Source organism: Felis catus, chromosome B4, assembly GCF_018350175.1.
Source record: "Felis catus isolate Fca126 chromosome B4, F.catus_Fca126_mat1.0, whole genome shotgun sequence".
Lineage (NCBI taxonomy): Eukaryota > Metazoa > Chordata > Mammalia > Carnivora > Felidae > Felis > Felis catus.
Genome location: NC_058374.1, coordinates 66,068,008 through 66,087,848, shown reverse-complemented (window position 1 = coordinate 66,087,848; position 19,841 = coordinate 66,068,008). Strand labels below are relative to the sequence as shown.

Genomic DNA, 19,841 nt, shown 5'->3' with positions numbered 1-19,841 from the left:
CCAGAAAATGGAAGGTAATATGGCAGATGGAAGATTATGTGCCTCTGGGATAGCCAAACTAGTGGGGGCCTCACAATCTTGACTTATAAAATCAGGGAGTATAACTACACTCCTCAGGTTTATTTTTCTTTCTGAAATGCTATGAATTTGAGGGTAGAATCCATGTCTTCTCCCTTCCCCCAATCAGGTGATAGCAGTTAACGTGGATTCTGGAGTCACCCTGCCTAGATGTGAATCCCTGCTCAGCCAGTTATTTTGCAATCTTGGGAAAAATATTTAATCTCCCTACACTCAGTTTCTTCATGTATAGATTGGAGATATTAAAAATAGTACTGATCTCACAGGGTTGTTATGAGGCATAAATAGTGTGGGTAAAGCACTTATAACACTGGCCAATACAATGAAATACAGGAGTTTACAAATTTTTCACCATCATCCTTCACTGATATGGGAAAAGATCTTGTCTATGCCATATGAAGTAAAAAATGTCATACAGGAAGATATGTTAGATTAAATCACTTAATACAGGATTACAAAACACAAAAATGATTGTTTTTTTTACATTTACTTTAGCTTCACAGAATTTAGAAAATATCCTGAACAACATAATAAATAAACATGGATAACTATAAATTACTTTGCAGTTCAAAACTTAAAACTATAAGAAAAGTAAATTCAGACTATTAAGAAAGTTTAATTACTAGAACACTCAGAAATGTAGTACAATATCACCACCTAGTGGATACTGCATTTAAAAACATTTTATAGATAGTGCTTGCCCTATTTATCATTAAGAGGAACATCCTTTTCAAATAGAAGCACATTCTCTTCACGAATGTAAAGGGGATTTAAAAAAATAGAAAACAAATTTAATACTATATTAGCAGTACTCTTAAACATTACAGATAAAAATACCTCTACTAAATTGTGTATCTCAAATTTATTTCTAAGACAAGGTAACAGAATTAGAAGTACAATTTTTGTTCAGAAATTTAAAATATATTAGAGACAGCATGCAAGTCACCAGAAATACTTCACCACGACTTATCAGTTCATGAAAAAAAGGTCAGTTGTAACAAACATGAATTTCAAATCACCGGGTTATGAAGCATCTTAAAAACATTTTACTCTACTTACTATCTCAATCACTTCTGAAGCATTCCTGATAAATAGAAATCTTGCCTCCAATGAGAGGGGAAACTTACTTTTTTCTGGATCCATTCCCCACGGAGACTAAACAGAAAATGTACATTTTTTTTATCAGTTGAAATCTGTTGGCCCTTGATATACACTTCAGGGAATGAAGACTAGTCCAATCCTTCTTCCAAATAATTATTCTTCAATTATGAAAGCCTATCAAGTTGTAGGATCTCTAATTCTCCAAGTTAAACATTGTCTCTAATCTTTTAGCCATTTCTCTTACAACATAACTATCTGTTCATGCTCTTTTAAACAGCTGCTAGCATTTTAAAAAATGACTATTACAATACAAAATCCAACACAAACAATAATATGCCATGAATGTTCTGGTTAATGCACAGTAAAGACAGATGACCAGCTCTCCATATTTTACTTCTCTTAATGAAAAACTTTCACAGTGAGGCAGAGTATCAATTAAAAACTCACAGGTTGGGGAGTAAGGCCAATTAATGTTCTTCAGTGACAATGCGGACTTTGGGCGACTTGCCTGGTCTGCATGATTTTAGCTTCTCCAGCGGTTAAAGAGAAATCAGTATCTGCCCCATACAAATATGAGGATCAAATGAGACGATATTTATAAATCAGTCCACGTAATGTCCTGAACACTGTAGGTGCTCAATAAATGACAGCAATTGTTAGTTACCATTACTTTTCCTCCCTCTCTTATTTTGTACGTGCCTTCCCACCCCCAACACAGTTCAGCTGAACTGAATCATCAGAAAAGTTTCAGTCAGTGTGCAAAAAATCAATATAATGCTTAATATTTATCTCCTCAGGAAAATATCATATTTCTTTTTGCCTGATGGTGATGTACTGGGCTCAAATTAACATTAAATTCATCAAATGCCCATTTTTTATAAGCAAAATGTAACAGTATTATTAGATTTCTCACTGTGGCAACATTTCTTACTCTAGAAATAATTTTTAAATGTTAAAGAATTTAGTATTGGGTTCATGGATATGTGTTAAAAAATATATCATCTATCTACTTTTATTATAATTTTCTTTCTTCTTTCTTTCTTATAATACAAGTTTTAATATATTGCAAATATTTGTCTAATTGTCAACATTTAAATCATAAAAAAGTGCCCTAAATAAAAAATAACATTTATTCCTAAAGTAGTAAAATGCAGCCTAACTAAAATAACACAAATTATTCGTAATTGGTTGAAATCTCTTTTCCCTTAAGAGTTTAATAAGCATCAGAAGTTTTACTGCTATTATATTTTAATGGTTGAGAGTTACTTATTTTAAATAAAACAGCAATAATTTTGAAACCACATCCTATTATAACATAACATATTTACAAATAGATACATAATATAAGTATTAAACAGTATAGTAAATAAAAAAAATTTTAAATAAGGCAGAAAATTTAGGCAGAAAAAAGTTTAGGACGGTTTTCATTATGAAGCATGTGATTTATTTCCTAAGGTTGGCTTATGGTTATATAGTATATCTTTTCTAGGACATTCACTTCATTCTATACTAAAAACTTCATTCAGTATACACTTCACATTTACTATACATTTATGAACTTTATGGATATACGGTGGAGGTTGAATTAGTTTGAAATTAGGCTAGACACATGACAGGCTAGAATAACTAGAGTTAGGACAAATGCTGTTTCCACTTGAAATGAGGTCAAATGCTTAAAACCACTTGCTTTATTGAATCCAAAGTCACAAATACAGAAATCCTAACTTTCATGTTAAATGCTTTTTCTACAAGCCCATGGTTTCTATGTCATATTTAAATTTCCATTTGAAAAAGCTTTCTCATATTACTTGCCAGATATTTTTCTTGTTTCACTAAAGGAAATTCTAATTGCCTCAAAGATAATAAATGCTCTCTAACCTGATCAATGCGAATTCATTTTTCTATTTCCACATTTCACTTAAATGTTTATCTAAAATAACTGTCCACTATTTAGGTAGTATAATAAAAATAAGGATCTCTTTTCTTCTCCTCTCCTATCTTCATATGATTATGAAGAAAAAAAATATCAAGAACAGTGACAGTTAAATTCAAACAAGAAGTACACTACATTAAGCTATTTATCTATTAGAAATAAACTGCATTAAGCTACTTACATTAATGTACTTCATGACAGACTAAGCACATTCCAGAAATAACTTTAAGAAGAGGAAGAGGCCAGACAGCTAACATAATTTGTCTTATGACAAAATGACATTCTATATTTAAACTCAGGAACACTGTACTTCCAAATAATTTAAAAACATAGTTGGACACATTAAAAAGATTTCCAGATATCTAACAAAAGAAAACACAAATAGTGTGTGAGGAAACATAGAGCACACTGCTTACTAACACCATGTAAAGGGAATACTCTGTATCTATGGAATTTCATGTAAGCTAAAAACAGTTCAAAAAGATTTATTATAAGGCTTAGAAAATTTATGCACTAAATCTTTTTAGGACATTCTTTAAAATAATCCTACTTAAAGACTTTAACAATAATCACAAGGCTCCACAGGCTATCCAGCTTATCAATACTTTTTTTTTCAATAATTACCTTTTAATCAAGAAATTCAATTTTCAAAAAATGTCAAAATACATATCCAATAATTCTTGAAAAATCTTCAAAACACAAATGCAACCTACGATGTTTCTAAAAGCTATGCTCCATAGCACCTTTTAATTCACAGTATTCTTTTCTAAAGTATTAAGTACTGTATTTTATATACTGTATGGAAAACATGGAAGATTACCCTGTTTCCCTCTGAGTGTGGATTTCCTCCAAAAAAATCTCTTAAAATAGCAGGAATTCAACACTTACAAATGAACTGGAACAGTGATTCCCCCAATATGGAGTAGAATGGTTTCCTCATGTTGCCAGACTGGGTTAGAGGGGAAGTTTTTTCATCTCAACAATATTCCGAGTCACAAAAGCCTTGCGTTAATAGTATCAGATAAGAAAGTTGTTTATTTTGACTTCCTGGAACTCAGATCTCCATTATAAGATAATAATTCGTGTTTTCTTATCTAATTATCAAAAAAAAATGAGTTGTTAAAAACATCTCTCAACAATCACTGTTACAACTAGAAAATCAATATACTTTCTAAGTACTGAACAGAATACAAGACTGCCCTATACTTATTACTAAAGATTATACCTGTAATTTTCACCTACACAATTTTATATTTGCAAATGCAGAATCTTTTCCAAATCCACCCATTGTTTAAAACCCAGAGAAACCATAATCTAACATTGAAGATAAAGTAATTTGTTCACAGTTATTTAAAAGTTTACAAATGTAAAATGATATTAAAAGATAAATTCTGTTCACAGTTCTAAGTTTGCATGTCAAAGTAAACATGTCCAAGTACTACTTTTCTGTAAAGGAATGACAACCAAGTGAATTCACATGAAACAGTAGACACAGAATTTAAAGACTCATATAAAATTCCTATCTGAACAGTTGCTTCCTAATCTACAAAATAAGACTAGCTCAATGAATGGATCTCTAAACTTCCTTTCACTTCTATTTTGGATAATGGAATCAAATACCAAATTACCCTTACTTTTGTAATTCTGTAACCTTGGAATCAGCTCTTAGTGAAGACGTAATTTTATTTAAAATATCTCAGCAAAGAAAGAAATTATTTCCTACAAATTTTATGAGGTTTATCCTAAAATATCCTTTGGTAACTTCAGTGGGTGAAAAGTATCCCACAAAAAGATGTCTACACGGAACCTGTAAATGTGCCCTTACTTTTGAAAAAGGGTCATTGTAGATTTAAGTAAAGGTCTTGGCATAAGACCATCCTGGATTAAGGTAAACCCTAACCCAATGACATTGTCCTTATAAGAGAGAGAGGACCATGTGAAGACAGAGGCAGAGATTGGAGTGACACAGCTGTAAATCAAAGACTGCAGACAGTCACCAAAAGCTAGAAGCATGGAACAGATTCTCTTCCAGAGCCTCTAGAAAAAATCAACCTGGCCACACCTTAATTTTAGAAATTAGATATTTTTATAGCTACCAAGTTTGTGGTTATCTGTTACAGCAACCAGAAGAAATGAATACACTAATGTATCTCTGAACGAAAATCCCTTTTAAAAGGTATTATCATCAACACAATTTATCTTTGGCCATCATATATTTCATATTAATAATCAGTGAAAGGGGGACACCTGGCTGGCTTAGTCAGTAGAGCATGTGACTTGATCTTGGGGTCGTGAGTTTGAGCCCCACATCAGGTATGAAGATTACTTAAATAAATAAATATATTTTTTAAAAAAAAAGAATTAGTGAAAGGGCTTGATCATTTCTAGATTTTTAACAAAAATTAACAACTTAATTCCAAGATAAACATAGATAAGCCTCTAATTTATAACATTTACTATCTGAGTCTATTTTGCCTTATGATTCAAATTATAATCACTGAAATATTTTAATCAAGAACATTACCTGATCATTTGTCAACATGTTTCAAATACTTGTCTGCTATTGCTTTCTGAAGAGAATTCATAAATAAAAGTTTCAGTACTACAAAGCTCAGTTTTCTTAAACTTCTACCTGTAAAATGTTTTCAAGCTTTTTGAGTGGTCAGCAGTATCAAAAAGATATCATGAAATAACTGTAAACAATTTCATTTTCCACTATTCAGGCTTATGGAGCAAGTCTTAAACTTTTCTCAGTTCTTTATCAGTTCCTTGGATTTATTATGTATGTTTAAAACACAAAAAATCTGATGTGATCTGTGGATCACCACTGTGCCTAAAACAAAGTCCGTAATTTTTACCTCTTCAATTGTTCATTGTGGAGATAGTCTATATAAGTCTATTTTTAGAACTCAAGATATCTCTGACATTACCACATAAATCTCTGAATGTCCTGACTATCTGGCCACTGAAAAGTCTTGTTCAGGAAGACATAAAAAGTTAGGAAATTAACAACTGCATAGCATCCTAGTTCACAAACAAGTCTAGATATAGGTGGTAGAGGTATGTTAAGCCTATAAATAACATAAGGTAAAATGAAATAACGAAATTCTAGCAGTTTCTGAGGTACTGTAACAGTAAACAAGCATATGAAAAACATTAAATTCCAGAAAATTGACTTAGATTTCAAGGAGTCAGCTATACTCCAACCAGCAAATATATATACTGGAACTAACAAGTATTTCATAATTTCATATCTTTGAAAAACTCTTTTCCATACATAGAATGTATAATGTCTATTATCTGCTAGCAAGTATTTATGAGCATAAGTGAATTTCCAAACTAAAAACAGAGAGACTAAGGTGATCATAAAAAACTGAATTCTACGTTTCCAAACTAAGGAAAGAAAAGCTCTAATTTTGCCAGGAGACAATAGGTGAGGAAAGGAAAAAAAGAGAGTAAAAGAGAAAAAGTAGAAGAGTTGAGGAAAATGTAGACAGGCTTCATGACTACTTCGATCGCCAATAACAATTCCACCATTAACAACTACAAAAACACAAAACAGAAACACCAGAAGGATGTACGGCCAAGTCAAAAGGAAAAGCACACTCAAGTTCTTAAAGGACATGGAATAAGCCAAAAGAAACTGAAGAATTTTCCTGAATTCTGAAAATGGTCCTTTAATAGGGGGAAGTCTCTCTTCCTTCTTCTTTTGTAGCTCAGTTTTCCAAGCTTCTGTTAATTTTTGTGCAATGACATTTCCTGCGCAGAAGACAGCCCAGATGATATTAGTTTGACGAAACATGAAGCCACAAAATCCAAGCAAAGCTGAAGTTTTATGATTTCCATAAAGACACATCAAGTAGGCAAAAAGAGTAAAAAACATGGATCCTGCTTCTGTATAATAAAGGAAGTTAAAAAAATAGAGTGTGGGAAATACTGCTAATGTTAATGTTGACAAGATTCTCTGGATACTTGAGGCAGCCTAAGAGGAAAAGAAAATACATTTACAATTATTTTCACAATAAAACAAATATGCTATTTCTGCTGGGCTAACAGAGATTTATTAAAAAAACAAAAACTACCTTAATCTTATTTAAATAAAATTATTCAACATTAATCTTATTTCTAGCTTTGCAAAAACACAACATACATTTTAAGGATGCTTTCTGGTACCTTTTAGTTCTATTTATCAGTTTGGAAGTCATGAAGACAACACATGTGTATGCCAAAGCCTCTATGTTCTAAAACACTTTGAATGATTCAACAAATAATGAAGGAGTTATTGTGTGAACTAAATTCTATGAGGAACATGTTGATGAACGGGACACAGGGCACACAGTTTCCTTTCCCTGAACTAAGTCTTAGCACTTCTAATAAGCATTCATTTAGCCATCATCCTTAATTTCTTTTAAAGATACTCCCTTCAAAACTTGAGAGGCAATGTAAATATGTATATAGCATTTTTACCACTATACCCAATGGTCTTACTGTTTCATGATGAATTTACAGGTTTTTTACTGAAAATAGTGGTCTCAGTCTAAAGTTAAATATCTTACTTTGGCCTTTCTCAAAAGCTATTTCAGATTTTGAAAGTATTCTTATCTCCTGAAATTTTATCTTCCACTTAATCTAAATCACCAAATCAGACCATGCCATTCTCTTGGTTAAAATTAAAAGCTGTATGCCATTACTTACTAGATCAAGTTCAAAATCCTTTCCATGATATATGAAGGCATTCATGACTTCACCCCTACCCACTTGTCTAGCCTCACATCCTTGTACTTTATCATCTTGTGATTCCAAAGAGCAATTCTCTATGATCTTGTTGCTCACCTCCTTTCTACCTTTGCTTATGCTTTTTCTCCTGCCAGGATTCATTCCCCACCCTACAGTACTGTCTATTCATCGGGATTCAGTTCAGATACCATCTTTTCTGGGAAGTCTTACCCAATGCCACCCATACATCTTACTGCCATTCAGGCTACAAAATAAGTGCTCCTCTAATCCTTCTGAGTCCTTATAATGTCTTATACCTATCTCCCTCTCATCATTTACACTATTGAAATCATTTAAGTTAAACCTAATTATTATAATTAATATTTATTGAGTCCTTACTATTCTATCAGGCATTATTCCAAATGCCTTCCCTTTATTAATCTCCTGTACTCCAACAGTCCTCTGATGTAGATTCTATATTTCCATTTAATAGAAGAATACACTAAGGGGTCACTAAAGGTGACCCGCTAAAAGTAACACAACTTGGAAATGGACAGAATTCAAAGCTAGGCAATCCACCTCACAATTCCTCAAAGTCTGTCTTCCCTAAGGAAGATAAAAGTTTGTTAAAGAAAAAAAAAAATGCCTTATTTATTTCTGTAGTCTCAGTGCCTACCACACATAATAAGCACCATAAACATTTACTGAACTCATTTGATTCACAAATATTTATTTTAGGTTTCACAAATCAAAGTATTACAAATCATTCAAGTATTTAAATACAAACTTCTTCTAAAATGGGGGTAGGAGACTTGCTTTATCTTAACAAAATATACATAAAGACTAAGTGTTCAAGATACTTTTCACCAAATCTCATAAAATCGATTTATAAAAATTGTGGATCTGACTACATAGAAACTTACAATAAATTATTTTGGAAACATACCTTGTGTCTGGGTTGTACCTTGCGGAAAAGCAAATATAGTAAATAAAAGTTGCCTACACTGAAGAGAAGATTAACAAATCTGAGCATTCCAATGGAGCACACAACATGTTCAGACCATCCAAAGATCCAACTGGCAGGTTTGACCACTCCAACTGACAGCAGGTATAAGCCAGGTAATGTAGTAATCATGGGATCCCACTTAAAAAGGAAAGGCCAACAATGAAGCAAAAACAAGATGAAATACTAACAGGACCTACACAAGGAAGTCAAGCTCAAAAACATCTCTACCAATGATCAGGTATGTTGAGAAGTTAGTCTGTGACACGGTGGTTAGGTAAGTCCTCAGCAGATAAAATATCTCCTCTAAAGAAAAGTTTTGCTTATATTTTGCCTCTGTACCTGTTCTGTGCGGAGGTATCTGTAACCAGTAAACAACAACAACTTAAAACCAGTTTCCATTTTCCAAGACCTACCCTTCAGAAACCCTGTATTTTAGTGATCAAACTGCAAATGTTCCCATTTTAAAGTGTGGAAACACTGGCTAGAACTCTGATGGTTTTGGAGGGAAAGAAGTGTTTAAAGAGATCAAACCACAGGCTCCATAATGGTAGCTAACATGTACTGAGCCAAGAATTGTGCCAAATCCTCTTTATTTAATCCTGCAACCCATCTTATAGTAGATCCTGTTAAAATTGTCATTCTCAGAGAAGTAACCTGAGGCTCAAAAATTTTCCAAGGTCACATAACTAGTAAATAACCACACAAAAATTACAGACATTATATTTCTAACCACAATGCTTCCTCAGAAAAGTAAGGGTAATACATCTACTTTATTTTTTATCTTTATATTTACATAGGCCTTTATATTTTCAAACATGATGCCACCTCACTGGGTGCTAGTTTCTCCAGTTAACTGAAGGTTCCTAAAAACACCAAGGATGGAATTAATGTAACTTGTCACTTCTTGGTGGCTGAAGATTCCCCTCATTCCCCCCATTCCCCATAGTATCGCACACCCAAAATATTGGGTGAAGCTCTTAACAGGTGAACTAAAGTGAGGTTTCCTGACATTTCCAAGGGGGCAGGCCGATGCCTCTGATCTAGGGATTGGGGAAGAAAAGCTGGGATAGCTAATACCAGCCACCAAGAGGGAAACAAATGTACCGTGCGCCTGGGTTGTACCTTGTGACAAAGCAAATACAGTATTCCATTAGCTAATCTCTCAGAACATTACTTCCTGAGACACAGATCTGCTTATATTCATTCATTAAACAAACATTTCACAGACCTCAGGGACAGGAACAAAAGATTACCCAGTTCCTTTCATAATTCGAAACTGGAAGGGTAGAGCGGAGGGACCAAAAGATAAAGGGGGGTGAGGGGGAAGAAAGTAGTGTTGGGGCTGGGTCAGCCCTCTCTGGCCTGCCCTAGGGTGGGGGTAGGTTGGGGACCCCACCTGCGAGAGGGAGAAATGGCCCTCACAGTAGCGCTGCGCCTGCGGCAGGTGGAAGATCTCGTCCATGTAGGGCTCTCGCAGCGCCCGGCTGAAGGCGGAGAAGAGGAGACAGGACACTAAAAAGGTACAGCTCAGGGCAGCCGAGAAGTAGTAACCCTCGAGCTGCGCCATTCCTGCCCCCATAACCACTGCCCAAGAACCCAGTCCTGGAAAATCTGTTCCGGGTTCTCGAGCCTGCAAAGTCGAGCTTGAAACTCGGGCTCGAAATGGGCGCGCAAGGCGGGACTGGCCGGACAGGACTGAGCATAGCCGGAAAGCAAAGGATGCTGGGAGAGCCCGGACCCTGATCTTCCGGAGGGATCCGGTCACTGTTTCCGGAGTGACGAGTTTAGGTAACGGACCGGGCTGTTGCCCTGTCAATCACGTTGCGCAGGTCGCACTGGAGTGGTCAGAGCCACCGGGAGGGGCGGATCCCGGAGTCTACAGGGGCTGTAGCTGCGCGGCTAGATGGCTTTGAAGGGAAAGCCGCAGTTGTTTATCCCTCTAGTTGCATTTGGCTTTTTTCCTGCTCGTTCTCATCTCTTACCAGGAGGTGGCATCGCTTCCCCACGTTTGCAATCCCCAAGCCCTGACATTTTGCACCTTTCCCCCTAATTATTTTTCTTTCATGTGATCTGAATTGAAACCTGTGATTCCAAGATATTTGGTTTCATCAATTTTGGAGTGTAGGAGGGGAACTTTGGTTATGGAAGCTAAGATTACGACTTCCAGATTAAAACTTGAATGTCTGAAGAGGCTTTTCACTGCTGAATGAACTGCACTTAATTAGAGGATTTTTTTAAGGTTAAAAAAGACCTCTTTTAGAATGTGGACACTCACAAAGGGGATTTAGTTAAGTCGGCATTCATAGTGCACTCTGATAACCAGATTGCAGTACTCTGTAGGAGCTGGGGAAAGAAATTTTTAGGATTTGGGGTGTTTTAGATAAGAAAGGATTCTCTGTGTCGGCAAGTTTGTTCTCGTTCATATCTCTGCTGCAGTATTTTATTTTTACTACTAAATAATAAGCATGAACATATTAATGGGTGGCACTGTGTATCAGTAATATTTGTAGTCCCCCAAATGGCTTTCACATACTAAGCACTTAAATTGGTAAACTGTTTACAGGTTGTGTAGATTTCGCACATTTCTGATATTAGGAGTTAGGGGCAGGAAGTGAAAGAGAATATTTGAAGAATGCTGAAGATAAATTATGTCTTGTAATTTTGCCTTGAACATAGTTGGCATGTTTTGAAGGATGCCCTCTTGGGTACTCTCAGTCAGATGGTCTTTGGTGGGAATACATTAGAAAAGTGTCAGGATTTGTTTAGTGTTACAAACCTCAAGGTTCTCAGTTCATTTTTCTTTGAGTCCAAGCTAATTCACACTGTCCCAATTTAGACAAATTAAACTGCATCCCTATTCAGTCTCTGCTATTTCTTCATTAATAAAAGGGCACAACGTGAATAGGGGTGGGATGGAAACATATTTAAGCCACTGGAATCAAATCACGTCAGGATTCTGTTTTGATGTGATGCTTAGCTTTGTTTTCTCTATTATCTCCCATTTTATTACTGGGTCAATAATGTGCTTACCTATTTAAAATCATGTCCAGATGATTCAGTCTTCAAAAAGTAGGTAATGGTCTACAAGTAATGGCCCCAGATCCCATGATTTACTCAAAGGTGACATATATACTGTAGGGGAGGAAAAGTATCTGTTTCCTCTACCCTTCTAAGTTCTCAGCTGGGAGCTCTGTAACAAAAGACAGATTAATGAGGAGAAAGCATACAAGTATATTTAATATAAATTTTATGTGACATAGGAGCCTTCGTATGGAAGTGAAAACTTGAAGAGATAGTTCAATCTGAGCATTTTTATGCTAGGTTTGATGAAGAGAGGAAAGTAGTGAAAGGGTATGATAAGACAAAAAGTATGAGGTAAATATAGTAAACTGGAAGAAACTTAGCAAGGCCTGTTCATTCAGATTCCTCTATGTTCCTTCAATTTCAAAAATAAGGATGCTTCTTTCCTCTGTGTGTAGGAAGGCCACCTCTCACATAAAGGTTTTATGATCTGCTTCAGGAGGTCAGAAAGTCCTCTCTAGGTTTTATGATCTGCTTCATTGGAAAACCAGAAAATCCTTCCTGCACATGCCATTTCTCAAATTTCTTTGGCTTGAAATATTCAATATAACAAGTTATTATATTTGGGGCTAACATGTCTTAAACCTCCCTCCCCATCAATACCCTGCAGTCTGTTGACTTATCCCTGAAATAGTGGCAAATTTTTCAAGGTAGTAGAGTAAGGCCAGAGATTTACGCTACAAGTTTCTTTCTATAAAAATTGCCATCAAGAGCTTACATTATACATCCTGTCCCTATAGATATCACACACATCCCTTTAAGGTTATGTGAATGTTTCAAGGAAATATGGGGCTTTAGAACTGCTAGGGATCTTCTTTAATCTAATTGATTTCATTTCTGAAAAGCAGCTGCAGTTAAAATAAGTGCTTTACCTGAAATCACATAGGAAATTAGTGACAGAGGCAAAGGTAGAAATTAGGATATCAGCTCAAGAGTAATAAAATGACCCCATGTTGTTATTGTTTAAAACAATCTTCAATTTATACTGAAATGAATGTTTGTTAGTCCCAGTAACCTTACATCTATGTTCTACTCCTTTATGTTTTTATCTACCAAATTGAAAATACAGGTGTCTTTTTTTTTTAGATGTCCACATTGCAGAGTAATTGTATTAAAATCTGCTGGAGAGCCTTGTAAAAAATTAGATTCCAGGGTACCATCTCAAACCACTGAATAATAATTTTCAGATTTGGAAACCATCAGTGCAAAACATGAATGCTAAGAAATCCTATTGGTTCAATAGTGGTCTTCACAGAATACTCTACTAGTTTGTTGGTGAATTATTTTTACTATTTACAAATTGGTGAAGGTTTGTCATATATCCACTTTGGGATTACCACATCTCCAGTAACCTATAAATGCTTTTCCAAAGTCTGCCACTAAATCAAGACCTAATAAAATAGCTACCTGTGGGGATTTTAATGAAGTAAGCTATATTTTATTAGGCTCATCTTTTAAAACTGGACCATGATTCATATTCACTTTGCATTCTCTGTTCAGGATTTCAACGCCAATTTCCTACAGATGTTTATTTTGTGGAAAAAAGTCAACACTAGGATGAGTAATTCCATCAACATTGAACATTAGTTAAGTTCTCTATTTTGTGCTATTTGAATTATGATATAAAAAGTTAGGCAAGAAAAATAAGCAATTTCTGTTGGAGTTCTAAGGATAGGTAGTGTTCACAAGAAGTAAATATTTATGGGGTGCCTGAGTGGCTCAGTCAGGTAAGCATACGACTTTGACTTAGATCATGATCTCGATCTCACATCTCTGCTTTTGAATTCAAGCCCTGCTTGTGAGTTTAAGCCCCACGTGGGGTTCTGTGCTGACAGTATAGAGCCTACTTTCTGATTCTCTATTTCCCTCACTCTCTGCCACTCCCCCACTGGGGCATGCTCTCTCTCTCTCTCTCTCTCTCTCTCTCTCTCTCTCTTTCAAAAACAAACATTAAAAAAAGAAATATTTGTTGATTTAAGCCATTAAGATTTTGCCTTTATTACTGCCATGAAACTTAGCCCATCCTGATCAATTCTGACATTCCTAATTTGATGAACTCATGTAACATTGTGTATATGAATTCTGTGGAACATAAATTTCCAAACAGTGAGTTTCCCTAAAGACTGTAATTCTAAGAGAAATTTGTCTAAGTACCCTCTTACTTTGAAGTGATAGACCAAGTACCATTCTTCCTCTTATTGAATGCTTTTCACTTGCTACTGAACCAAAACACTGATCACTTGATACTGATAGTCGTGAGATGGCTTACTCAGTTCTAGGTGACAGTTCTAACTACAGCAGGGTACTATACCTTGGGCAAAATCATACATGATGACATTCAAAAAGCAAGTCTAACCTTGAGCTCAATTTCAACATATTGACGAAAAAACTTTTATAATTAACCAATGAATTAATTAATTAATTAAAAAGAAAACAATGCAACATTTTGATATAAATGTGTTAACCAGTATTTTAGCTCTTTGCTGAAAGTATCTTGAAGGTATGATGTAGGGTGACCAATCTTCTTGGTTTGCTGGAGACTTTCCAGTTGTAGCCTTGCAAGTTTCAGGAAATCCTTTGGTTCCAGATAAACAGAGATGGTTGGTCAGCTGGAAAGTTATACCATACAAACCAAAGCAAAACTGCCTACACATCCTGTATAACAATGGTTCTTAAAGTATGGTCTCTGGACCAGCAGCATTAGCACCACCCAGGAACCTGTTAGAAATGCAAGTTATTAAGCAATGTTTTAGACTTACTGAAACAGAAACTCTGGGGGCAGAGACAAGAAATCTGTGTTGTAAACATTCATTTAATAATCAATTATGATTCTCCTAAATTCCTAGGTGAACCTGATGCATGTCTAAATTCGAGAACACTGTAGTCCTCTACATTGCCTTTGCTCTTCTGGTCACATGTACTGCTTTGCCACCTGTCTAGGGTCTTTTTTGTGTGTTTTCTCTCTTTTTTTTTTTCCTCCTGGAGTCGAATTTGGCTTATCCAATTCTTCATCTCCAGGCTTTACCCTACTGAAAAACACAAAGTTAATCTCCAAACAACATAGAGATTCCTTCCTCCTCAGCAGGTGGAAAAGAGAATTTAAATACAAGTTAATATTTTTCTATTGTATAAATTCATACTTAAATACATCTAATTTTTCTTTTAAAAAATCTATGGAAAGAGGAACTGTTCTTTTTGAAAAAGAGTAGCTGAAACTATAGTCCTATAGCTACTGCGTCCAGTTAAATGAAAAGCATTCCAGGGAAAAGAAACTTCACAAAGACCTTTGCCCTTACACTATGTAAAATTTAAGGAAATGATGAATGATTGTTAAATGGATTGAAATATTATATTGATGAAATTGCAGTACCATTAAATCAAAGTAAAAAGTTAAAAGAAAGACACTGACCTAATTTGTAATTTTACATTTTTAATAAACCAGCAGTATGATCTTACTAATTTAAAATGTTCAGAGTTTGGACTCAGATTTATCATACTGCTGTTATTACTAAAGAAACATTCATCCATGTTAATGTGAAATATTTAAGAGGCTTTCTATTTACTTATTTCTCTTTTCATTTTAAAGGCAGAGCTAGAAGAAGACAGAACACCCTTACACTGATCATTTGGTGCCCTGCACCAATTGAAAGTTTGGCATACATTCAAAATATTGTTCTTGAATTATTTGTATGATATTAATTTAGTGAGTACAGAGATCACCTGAATTTTCATTAATGAAATTTAAATGCAGAAACCCTCATTTGGATTTTATTTTCACTGGGCAAAGCAGAGACGTTGTAGGAGTAGTTCCTATTCTCTGGTCCCTGTTTTTGGTCTTGTTTTGTCTTGTATTGCTTTTCTGAATGAGACAACAAATCATATTAAAAGATTTACAATTATTTAATACAATGAAATGAAATAGTACCTTGTTTATTACTGTCTCAAAGTTTTAATTTTTATAACAGCCAAGTTTTGATGACTGATGATACGTTTGTGCAAAAATAGTTAAAATAGATCTCTGTATTAAAATGGTTTTTCAAAAACTTATTTCCACTAGAGGGTGCTGACAACTTCAGCAAAATCAGGACCAGTTTGTTCCTTTCCTAAACTGATTTGTTTCCTAAACAAATGTTCTAGCCTTGCTTATCAATCAGCATTCAAAATCTGCCTAACAAGACTGTCACCAGGTTGGCTCTTTCTGGTTTTTAAAGCTCATTATTTTCAATATTAATGCTGCATTACCATTATTTTTTTTGTATTGATGTTCTTTACCATATGTAGTTTGAGAAACACTCCATACCTTGTGATAAATGCAAATTTACCTTAAAAAAGCAAAATTAGAGACTCCTGGGTTGCTCAGTCAGTTGGGCGTCCGACTTTGGCTCAGGTCATGATTTCGTGGTTCATGAGTTCGAGCCCCGGGTCGAGCTCTGTGCTGACAGCTCAGAGCCTGGAGCTTGCTTTGAATTCTGTCTCTTCCTCTCTCTGCCCTCCCCTGCTCACACGCTCTCTCTCTATCAAAAATGAATAAACATCAAAAAACATTTTAAAAAAGCAAAGTTAAAGAGAAAAAAACAACAACTCCGTATTATGTCCAAAAGATATATAATGTAACTTATTTTCAAAGTGGCAACCTGAAAAATGTAATAAATATCCAAGCACAGTGTTTCCATTTGGCCCACGTCATTTAATACAGTGGTCAACAGTCAGTCTAAAGCTTGCACTTTCTTGAAGCACCTGGGTGGCTCAGTTGGTTGAACAGCCGAGTTCAGCTCAGGTCCTGATCTCAGGGATTGTGAGTTCAAGTCCTGCATCAGGCTCTGTGCCTGGAGCCTGCTTCAGATTCTGTGTTGCTCTCTTGCTCTGTTCCTCCCCTGCTCATGCTCTGTCTCTCTCTCAAGAATAAATAAAACATTTAAAAAAATTTAAGTTTGCCCTTTCTTTTATTTTTGAGAACTCAGTGCTCTGTGAATGAAAAGTTATTTACCAAAGCTAGCCTAAACAAATGTGGCTTGTGGGTAAATGGCAAATTTTATTTGTTCTCTCATGAATGTGGGTACTCTGAAATTGTAGGGAGAGCCTGGGGATGGTTCTAGTTCTCCATCTTTGCAGCCTCTTTGTCAGATGGTTCCTTGCAGTGAAAGCAAGACCTGACCAAATTCCTCAGAAAATGGGCATGTGCTAGCTCCAATAAGGCAGGGGCAGCCATAAAATCTGCTTGTAGGTGGAAGCAGCTCTTTCTCTATGCCATCTAGTAGCTCTCCTGGGCAGCTCTTCTTCATGCGTGTCTTATTCCCAAGCACATGTGGTGACTTTCTAACGGTGTAATCGACAAACCTTGTAACCAGCTCTTCAGGCAGAAATTTTTTTAAGTTTACTTATTTTTGAGAGAGAGAGAGCGAGAGAGATCGTGCCAGCAGGAGATAGAGAGGGGCAGAGAGAGAGGGACAGAGGATCTGAAGTGAGCTCTGTGCTGATAGAAGAGAGCGACAGGGGCTCAAACTCACAAAACTGTGAGGTCATGACTGAGCCAAGACCCTCAACTGACGGAGCCACCCAGATGCCCCAGAATTTTTTTTTTAAGTGGAGAGAAACTGAATTGTTTTTTCTGGACTTCTAATGCCATCAGTGCTGTTATCACTTAACTTGAACAGCAATAATACTGGCAGTCGAAAAGCTTTTCTATAAAACTTATGTTAATTACTATAATTTAAAATATCTATGCAGATATATGATCTTTAAAAGAATAAATTAAAAAAATAAACAAATTAGGTTGATTGAGATATGATTTATACAAATAAAATTCACTCTTTTTCAGTGTACAGTTCTGTGCATAATCTTTCACGGGCATAAGTATAAGTCTCCCAGATAGTCTCTTCATGTGCTAATTAGCCAAACTCAAATATTTTAATCAAAGATAATTACTATGCTAAGTGGTTGATCAAAATATTTCGATTCAACTTAACCTATTCACAAACATATTATTTCCCAATCTGATGTAAATATAACAGCTTTCCCAAATATTACATGCTTTCCTTAATGCAGAATGTTCAATCATCATAAATGTGTTTGCATTCCTTGCTTGCACAACTTTGTAATCAGCTTACATTCAATGTCACTGACCTAGGCAAGAAGCCCTGGAAATATACTTTCTGTGGAAGGATATTCTTTTTTCAACCTGTTTATTCGTAGTTTCACTATTGACTGGCTTTTTTTTTTTTTTTTGACACATCTACCATTAGTATAAGGCCAAGGTTGACAGACATTTTTTTGTAAAGATCCAGAGAGTAACTGTTTTCAGTGTTGTGGCCATATGGTCTCTGCTGCAACACTTAACTCTGCTGTTGTAGTGTGAAAACAGTCATAGGCAGTATGTAAACAGAAAGCATGGCTGTATTCCAATACAAATGTATTTACAAAAACAAGTAGCAGGCAGGATTTGACTCACTGGTTATAGTTTGCCAAGACCCCCAGTAAACCTAATAGTTTCCAATTTACTTACTAAGATATAAAAAAAAATTATAACAGTGATATAAACAACAAATAATGAGGGCAGCATTCAAAACCATATAGATCCTGTGAATATCAACAGTGTTATTTCAACTAAAATTAGCTATTGTTTATGACCTGGGTTAACATAAACACACATTCTTTCCTCCATTGCAGATAGAACTCTACAAATGTGCTAACTCAGGACATTGAATCTATTGGGAAATAGTTTAAGGCCACCAATAATTCACTGATTTATTAAATCTCCCCCTACACTTCTGCACTAGAGAAGAAGCTTATCCAGGGCACCAAATCTCTGGGTATTTCTCATTGAGAAAGTGTGGGCTGTTGCTTCTATGAAAGAGATTCTGGACCCCCCTCCTGGCTTGTTGATCTGTAAGAATACTTCTCTTACTGGGGATTCCTTGTTGAAAGGCACAGTAACAAGGGTCAGGAAAATATTAAGCCCTATCAGTTCATACTGTCTGGATCATACGTCTCAAAAGGTGAAACAGCATGAAAAATGAGCTCGCAAGTGGGGCAGGTTCTGCAGATCAGGAAGATGCGGATGGAATTTTTTAAATACCTGCTAAGTATTATATAGGAGAAGGTTATGTGAAGAGCAGGTTTTCAATAATGATGACACTGGCTCATTTTACAAGGGTTTCAGCAAAAACACTTCTATAACTCAAATGGTTGACAAAACACTGTCAGCAGAGGCTCGCAGGTCCTTTTAGAGCAATGGTTCGATTTTTGCTCATTCAGTGTTTGAACATAACTACTAGGAATAAAGAGAATTGACTGTGTATCACTTTAAGCAGAAGTATTCAAAGCCACTGCCCAATTATCTTCCTGTATTCTTCCCTCTGCCATGAGAATGTCAAGTCCTAAAAAGGGACTGTTCCTTAAGCCTGAGTTCTGAAATGGGAATGCAACCAAGAGTTGAGTCACAGTAGCCCACCCACAGCTATCTACATGTAATATGATTGAAAAATAAATGTTGTTTGAGGTTGTTATTGATGTAAAGCTACCTAATATAGTGTGGTTATCTTGCCAAAATTATTTATCAGTGAAAAATTATTTATGTACACACTTGATAATAAGTAACATGTTCTGTGTCTTCCAAGGGGTCAGACAGTAGCTTTCCAAAATTATTGAATGAATGAATAAATGGAAGAAAAATATAAATAAAAGAGAGCTAGGAGATATCATAGGATATAATATCACCCATGTCTGGGAAGAATAAAAGTAGTTAAAGTCACTGGGATTCTTTGTTCCTCCCCATTATGCAAGCAGCCATACCTTCTTGAGCAGTGCAGGTCACATTCCTGAGACATGATGGGAAATATTAGAGAAAACTAATTTGATTGCATTGGGTGCTTGGTAATCAGGGCTGCTTTTGACACTGACACTGGATATTGTCTCTGTTAGTGACCC

The 19,841-nt window shown here is 35.5% G+C and overlaps 1 protein-coding gene across 1 annotated transcript; it reads right to left on the bottom strand.

The window, feature by feature from the left end:
- Positions 1-674: 674 nt before the first annotated feature.
- On the bottom strand, positions 675-10,566 carry ALG10 (ALG10 alpha-1,2-glucosyltransferase). The gene is made up of 3 exons (XM_003988550.6): positions 10,231-10,566; positions 8,775-8,972; positions 675-7,094 (listed from the first exon to the last, which is right to left on the bottom strand). The coding sequence occupies exons 1-3, from the start codon at positions 10,411-10,413 to the stop codon at positions 6,039-6,041; spliced, it is 1,437 nt and encodes a 478-aa protein (XP_003988599.1). The 5' UTR covers positions 10,414-10,566; the 3' UTR covers positions 675-6,038.
- Between the last annotated feature and the right edge of the window lie 9,275 nt (positions 10,567-19,841).

What these genes read in the sequence shown, in the direction of transcription:
- ALG10 (XM_003988550.6), bottom strand. Translation starts at nt 10,413, where the DNA reads ATGGGGGCAGGAATGGCGCAGCTCGAGGGTTACTACTTCTCGGCTGCC. An exon ending in GCCATTTCTCCCTCTCGCAG is followed by an intron (nt 8,973 to 10,230) that starts GTGGGGTCCCCA and finishes TTCCTTTTTAAG; the next exon opens with TGGGATCCCATGATTACTAC. An exon ending in AGGTACAACCCAGACACAAG is followed by an intron (nt 7,095 to 8,774) that starts GTATGTTTCCAA and finishes TTTTCCTCTTAG; the next exon opens with GCTGCCTCAAGTATCCAGAG.